Source organism: Xenopus tropicalis, chromosome 8 (genome assembly GCF_000004195.4).
Source record: "Xenopus tropicalis strain Nigerian chromosome 8, UCB_Xtro_10.0, whole genome shotgun sequence".
Classification (NCBI taxonomy): domain Eukaryota; kingdom Metazoa; phylum Chordata; class Amphibia; order Anura; family Pipidae; genus Xenopus; species Xenopus tropicalis.
Window position 1 is genome coordinate 16,884,530 of NC_030684.2, and position 7,468 is coordinate 16,891,997.

General features: G+C 44.6%; 1 protein-coding gene across 1 annotated transcript; it reads right to left on the reverse strand.

Moving 5' to 3' along the window:
- Positions 1 to 1,871: 1,871 nt before the first annotated feature.
- On the reverse strand, positions 1,872 to 7,264 carry LOC116406692 (lysine-specific demethylase 5A-like). The gene is made up of 3 exons (XM_031891347.1): positions 7,222 to 7,264; positions 4,253 to 4,330; positions 1,872 to 2,134 (listed from the first exon to the last, which is right to left on the reverse strand). Exons 1-3 carry the CDS (start codon positions 7,240 to 7,242, stop codon positions 1,931 to 1,933), a joined length of 303 nt encoding a protein of 100 aa, XP_031747207.1. The 5' UTR covers positions 7,243 to 7,264; the 3' UTR covers positions 1,872 to 1,930.
- Between the last annotated feature and the right edge of the window lie 204 nt (positions 7,265 to 7,468).

Below are 7,468 nucleotides of genomic sequence, written 5' to 3' on the forward strand. Positions count from 1 at the left end.
AGCTGAAGGATGCCCTGGGGGAAGCTGAAGGATGCCCTGGGGGAAGCTGAAGGATGCCCTGGGGGAAGCTGAAGGATGCCCTGGTGGAAGATGAAGGATGCTTGGGGGGGCCGGAGGATGCTGGGGGTGCCCTGCGGTATGAGTAATTTGGGGGAGGACCACTGATGTTTTAGGGGGCCCTGTGCTGGCTAGCAATGATTTAGGGGGTACCTGCCCTGGCACCAATGCAAAACGTAATCCCTGGCTAGCAATGTCTGTATGTCTTTTGTATTGATGGGGGGGTCACTGGGGGAGGGGCCATTGGGGGTGTGGGAGGAGGGGGGGGCCAGAATTTTTTTTTGTGAGGGGCCCGTGATTTCTGATGGCGGCCCTGGTTGGGAGCAATAAGCACAGTTTTCCAGCACTGAACAAGTCTGTCCCTTTATCCCCATGTCTGATTCCTGTGCCATATAATGACGGGGAAAATGCCATCATTATCTCTATATGTAAGGTACCAGCAAGATGGCCGACACAGTGCTGGGAATCGGGATTCTTAGTGGTGAATTCTATTGCATTTTGGTCAGTAGAATTCTCATTAGTGAGTTTATTGCATCTATAATTATGTTTTTGGGCAACTTTTATAGCAATAACTAGGTTTATAACCCCCTTAGGGTCCGCAGTGAGGTGTGGAGTCCTTTGTCATTGTTACTTTTTATTACCTATCTTTCTATTCAGACCCACTCCTATACATATCCCAGTTTCTCATTCCAACCACTGCCTGGTTGCTAGGCTAGTTTGGACCCTAGCAACCTTATTGCTCCTAAAAGGCCAAGATGGAGAGTTGCTTGAATATAAAGCTAAATAATTCAAAAAACACAAATGTATGTATGTAAGTATATCTTTATTTATAAAGTGCTACTTATGTACACAGCGCTGTACAGTAGAATACATTAATACAAACAGGGGGGTTATTAAGATATAAGATAAATACTCAGTATAACAAATAAATACAAATAAATACAAGATACAGTTGCAATAAGTTAAGAGTCAAAGACACAAGAGGATGGAGGTCCCTGCCCCGAAGAGCTTACAATCTAGATGGAGGGTAACTTACGGACACAGTAGGTCACAGTGTCACAAATAATAAAAAAAATGAAGACCAATTGCAAATTGTTCAGAATAGCACTCTACAGGGTTGGACTGGGCCGCCGGGACACCGGGAAAAATCCTGGTGGGCCCTGGCCCTAGTGGCCCAGTCCGACCTTTGGCCAGCGCTCCCCTTCTGACTGTTCCACCCCGACGCGTTCAACTCTGTAATAATAAAACAGTACCTGTACTTGATCCCGAACTAAGATATAAATTACCCCTTATTGGGCAGAACAGCCCTATTGGGGTTTATTTAATGGTTAAATGATTCCCTTTCTCTGTAATTAATAAAACAGTACTGTTACTTGATCCCAACTAAAATATGATTAATCCTTATTGGATGCCAAAACAATCCTGTGAGGTTTAAATGATCCAAATTACGGAAAGACCCCTTATCCGGAAAGCCCCAGGTCCCGAGCATTCTGGATAACAGGTCCTATACGGTACCTTTACTAAAAACTGAAACAGAAGGTTTCTCCTCTAGAATATTCTAGGTTGCATTTCTTTCCATCAGGCTGACGCCAGACTGGAAACAGCTCGTAGGGTAGAGGATTCGGTCATAGTGCAACTTCAGAAGAGAGCCTGTGCCTTTGCCTGGCTGGTATCCCATCCGATTGCCCACCTGAGACCATTTCTTCTCTTTAGTGACAACCTCAAAGCCCCCCTCACTGGAACCACCTGGAGCTAAAAGGAAAGAAGGTAACAGTCTACGGATGGCTTCTGGGCCAATAAGGCCCTTTTCTGTTCTTTTAGAAAGGTGTAATTATATAAACTTCCTGCAGTTATTTTAATTACAGTAAACCATTTAATCCTGGCGCAGAAGACACTGCAAGATGCTAATGCGTATGTTGTTTATCTGCAGAACCACCTGTCCCTGCACGCCCACCTTGCTCAGTGCAATACACATCCAACAGCTTGCCATCCACCACTGGAATTCTGAGCGCGGACCCTTGCAGCTCCCAAAATTTCCCAGCTGATCCAAGAAGTCGAGTTTGACACGGGTCATTGCCTGGATGAAAGAAAATTCCGACAGTCAGGTGCAAGCCTGCAGATAACATACTATACTAAAGCAAAGAGTAATTAACTTATAGCCTTACGACTGCTGTGAACTACAACTCCCAGCATTCTTTAGGGCTCTGGCACACGGGAGATTAGTTGCCCGCGACAAATCTCCCTGTTCGCGGGCGACTAATCTCCCTGAATTGCCATCCCACCGGTGAAAATGTAAGTCGCCGGTGGGATGGCACACGCTACGGCAGGAGATTTCGGCAAATCGCCGAAGTTGCCGCAATCGCGCCGCAGTGTGTGCCATCCCACCGGCGACACATTTTTGCCGGTAGAATGGCAATTCGGGGAGATTAGTTGCCCGCGAACAGGGGAGATTTGTCGCGGGCGACTAATCTCCCTGTGTGCCAGAGCCCTTATAGGTGGAAAGCTGCTGTAAATTGTCTACCCTAATTCTAACATCAAACCTGAACACTTATTTCTATATTTAAGTTCTACAATACAATCAGTATTACGGCCAAACATATACATAGCCACTTGCAGTTGTCCAGCGATGTAAAGTAACCAACAATATGGTCTATAACACACTGGACTTTTTAACTTCCTTTTCTCTTTTTGGAATTGTAGTTAAAATTCACAGTGTTTTCAATAAAGTCTAAGGGTTACAACCTTAAGGGTGAAGAACACACAAAGCTACTAGTAGCAGCTACTTTTTCATGGCTACTAAATGCCAGAAAATCCCCTGCCATAGACAATACTGAGAATTGCCTCTGCTAAAACACATGTAGAGACAATTATCAGTAAATGATCAGCATTGTCTATTTTAGTAGCCACGACAAGTAGCTGCTACTAGTAGCTCTGTGTGTCTTCCCCCTTAATCTTGCAGAAAATGAAGAATATTCTAGTCTCCTGGGCATCAAGGGGGAAAAGTGTGTATTGGACTATAGCTTAATCCTTTCCTGTTGCAGCCTAGTGGCTTTTAATAAGGTGGCCTACTCACCTCCCAGGGGACATACACATAATTGCTGGAGAGGGAACATAGCATGGGAGGAGGCGCTGCATCACTGTGCAACATAAGCAAGCGGAACTGGCACAACAGGTGTGCAATTGGCTCCATACACTCCCTTCATGGCAGGTAATTAAGAGGAATAAACAAAACATGCAAATGCACAGGATATCTCCAGCCTATATCATAACAAGGGAAACGTCATGTACCTAATCTGTACTGCTGTGTCTTTTTCTGTCTTTTTGTCCTTGCCACATATCCAAGCTCTAATTAATTTAAGAATGGGATACCCAACAGGTGGCCCTCCTGCTATACTTCTTCCCTATTCCCCTGCTGAATCGGAAGCCATGCTAGAACTGCTTTTGTTTAAGCTGCCAGGGAGTTATGATGTTATGCAGTGTGATTCCAGTCTCTATAAATGACTTCTGCCCACATCCGCATTTTAACATGCAAGATCATAAAGCCAATTAAACATACACGTTTGTTTATATAGCAAAGGTTCTATTTAGCTATGACTGGTCTAGAGCAGTTAGAATAATGAAAGTAAATATCGGCTACTGTTCTGGAACAAATACGATACTGCCTAAAGGTCCCCATACATGGGCCGATTGTAGCTGCCGATATGGGTCCCTTAGACGATTCAGCAACTAATCGGCCCGTGTAGGGGCACTAACGACGGGCCTGCCCGACCCATATCTGGCCTGAAATCGGGCAGATATCGACCGGCAGGTTAAAAAATCTAGTCGGATGGGGGACCGTATCGGCTCGTTGATTCGGTCCCCAAACCGACTTTGCCTATACCCGTCGTTATAATTCGATCGTTTGGCCACACGATCAAATTAGCCTGGATTCTCCTGATATCGGGAGAAGATCCGCTCGCTTGGCGACATCGCCAAGCGAGCGGATCTGAAGGTGTATGGCCACCTTAAATCCAAATATCTGTATATAACTAATAGGGATATGGAAAACCAACCCAAGTTGGTCAAGCTTCTAACTAACAATTTTGTTAATGTCCATATCCTCAAGTTCCAACATGTTAATGTAGCTACAAAAACAGCAGTTTGTAATAACCATGATCTGGGTTTATTCCCAGCACAATAATCACAGAAACCTTACCTCTAGTTCGTTGAGGCGCTGTACCCGAGGGGTGAAGCAGAAGCTTTTGACATCGCAGGCAAAGGGCGGCTGCCAGTCCTGAGATAAAGGAACATAAAAGCAATAAAGCTAAGCTGTAACTGTGCCAATAACCAAAACTGGCTCTCTAGGGGGCTAAGAATAAATCTATAAAGCGCACAGGCAAACTAAAGGGAAATTCTAGGTTTTCTTTCTATAGTACAAATAATATAAACCCTGCCTGTGCTACTAAATCAGCAGGGGAGACACACTAGGGGGTTACTGCTAGCATTAAGCATTTTCATGGTTAAAGTAATAGCTCTGCTAAACGTTTAAACAGTTTAAATACCTACAGGTGTCAGGAAGGTACCTATATAATATAAACCCACACAAATAATATGTATAGGATTTATTTTTAATTAAATAAATAGAATACAAACTTCATAGGAAAAAAACTCCCAGTGGGCCCCCTTGCTCACCCAACCATTTGCCTTGTATGCCTACACCATGGCCATTACTCAATTCTATGAGAAGAAACAAAAGAAATAAAGGAAAGGATAGATAATAGTATGTAAAAATAAGTAATTAAGAAATTAAAGAAAGTGAGTGAACTGGGAAGGAATGGTGGTCTGGACAGTGGGCCTAAGGTTTTCTGGTGGGCCCTTGGCACCCCAGTCCAACACTGGTGGCTGTTATCTAGAAGCAGCAAACTGCAGCTTAAAACTAGGGATGCAACAAATCCAGGATTCGGTTCGGAATCCAGGAATCTCGCCCAAACCCCAAAATAGTGGATTCGGTGCATCCCTACTTAAAACCCAGGTATAACCCTAATGTGTACAATAAAGCTGCAGTGTTGGGATTTTAGGAAAAATAGACTACAAAGTAATGGCAGAGAAGATTCATTTCAGTAATTGGACTTCCCTTCCATTTGTAATCATTGGAGCAAAAACCCTGGTCAGTACAGACAGCTTCAGTTCCATGTTGCCCCCGCCTCCCCATAAGGGGGCATAAAGTAGTAAATAGGTTAAGAGGTGAGAAAAACAGCCAGTTGTAAGATTGGGGTAGAACCTGGAGAATTAACCCCCTGCATTGCAAACGTGGATATCGGCTGTTATAACGCTGATCTCACTACATAAAGGGGCGTATATACATTTTTTTGTAAGCCAGACCAACACCTTATTGGTGTAAACAGCAGTTTTGTTCAATGACAATTATTTGCGTATGTAAGGCTCTTAAGTTGGAAATACACAGCCAGCTCCACTGTTTTGTCAAGGTCACCCAATGAGTGGATCTGGGCTCGATTTGGACACCCTCCTCCTGGGCCAAATTGGGCCGATACGAATGTGGCCCAGGGGCCCAAGACAGGATTATACAGAAAGGCCCACAGACCAATTGGATGAAGGCAACATCAACGCACCTATTCAGTCCATGTTCAATCTGTCCGAATATCTGACAAACGTACAATACCCTGCTGACTAGGTCCTCCACCTCTTTCAGCAAAAAAATAATACAAAAGTTCTTCTTTAACTACTTAAACTTTAATGGTTTGATTATAGTGACCTTTCAGCTTGGACACAACCACCCCACTACTGGCTGACTATTGCCTTCTTTGATTGTTAGAACAATAATATAATATCAAATAATAGAATAAATATTATCCATTGAAACTGCACCATATGTGATAGCCCAAAACAGTAAATGCAGTCGGCCATTAGCCCACTCTAAAACATGCATAAAAGCAAATTTAGATAGAGGACACTTTCCCGATGATGTTTGGCCATATGGCCTGTATACATAAGTAATCCTTACAAATGCAAACAAACACACTTTGGGCATGATAGAATTTTGGGGTACATACCCTCAAGTTATGCCTCACGTGTCATGGGGTACATTTTTTCGCACAACAGGGCATGTAGTCATTATCCTCTGCCTATATAGCAACCTACATATTCTGCAGCTCTCTTAGGGCTCTGGCACACGGGGAGATTAGTCACCCGCGGCAAAACTCCCTGTTCGCGGGCGCCTAATCTCCCAGAGTTGCCTTCCCCCTGCCATCCCACCGGCGACGCCATCATGTAAGTCGCCCCCGCGCGTCTGCCCATCCCACGGCGACTTACATGTTCGCCGGTGGGATGGCAGGGGAAGGCTACTCGGGAGATTAGTCGCCCGCGAACAGGGAGTTTTGCCGCGGGCGACTAATCTCCCCGTGTGCCAGAGCCCTTAGGGTGAAGACACACAGAGCTACTAGTAGCAGCTACTTGTCGTGGCTACTAAAATAGACAATGCTAATCATTTACTGATAATTGTCTCTACGTGTATTGTCTATGGAAGGGATTTTCAGTAGCTTGAAAAAGTAGCTGCTACTAGTAGCCCGGTGTCTTTAGGGCAGTGGTACACAGGGAGATTAGTGATGGGCGACTAATCTCCCCGCAATGCCATCCCACCGGCTAGAGTGTAAATTGCCGGTGGGATGGCATTCGCGTCGCTACGATGTCCCACGGTCGCTCAAAGTTTCCTCCAAAGACAACTTTGTGCGACATCGCAGTGAAGCATCCCACTGGCGATTTAAATGCTAGCCGGTGGGATGGCATTGCGGGGAGATTGTTGCCCACGACAAAGAAGATTTGTGTACCAAAAGTGCAAGAAAATCCACCTGGGGGGGGGGGACATAAAAATTCCCTGAAGATAGTGCCCTGGCTGGAATCAAACTGACCGTAAAGCAGCAATGCCAACCAATGGGTCATTGGTTTCTAAAAATGTGACCAAGAGCAAAGACTAATCAAACATCTGACATTTGTCATCAGCCTGTGTGAACTTATTATAATCATATATATATATATATATAATAATAAAACTTATATAATGTGACTTGCACACAGTATGTATCAGCTCCCTGTTACAACTGCATCATTATCCATAAGGAATTATTTCAGGCTCTCAGTGTACTGATAACATCCATCTATCAGACTTACCTTGGGAGGTTGGATTTGCATATCCCTGTCTTTTCAGCAATCGTCGGATGCGTCCGATGAAACTCAGGGGATCAGAGAATTCCTCCCAGCTGGGCTCGAACACCGGGCATTCCGGAGGGGGCACAAATTCGATGTAGGCGGCCATTCCAAACAAGTGTTTATCCTCAGGTGGGTATAGAACTAGACAAGCGGTATAGTGCGGATAAGCATCCCAGATCTTGCTTGGATAAAGCAGAGGCTCCTTTCT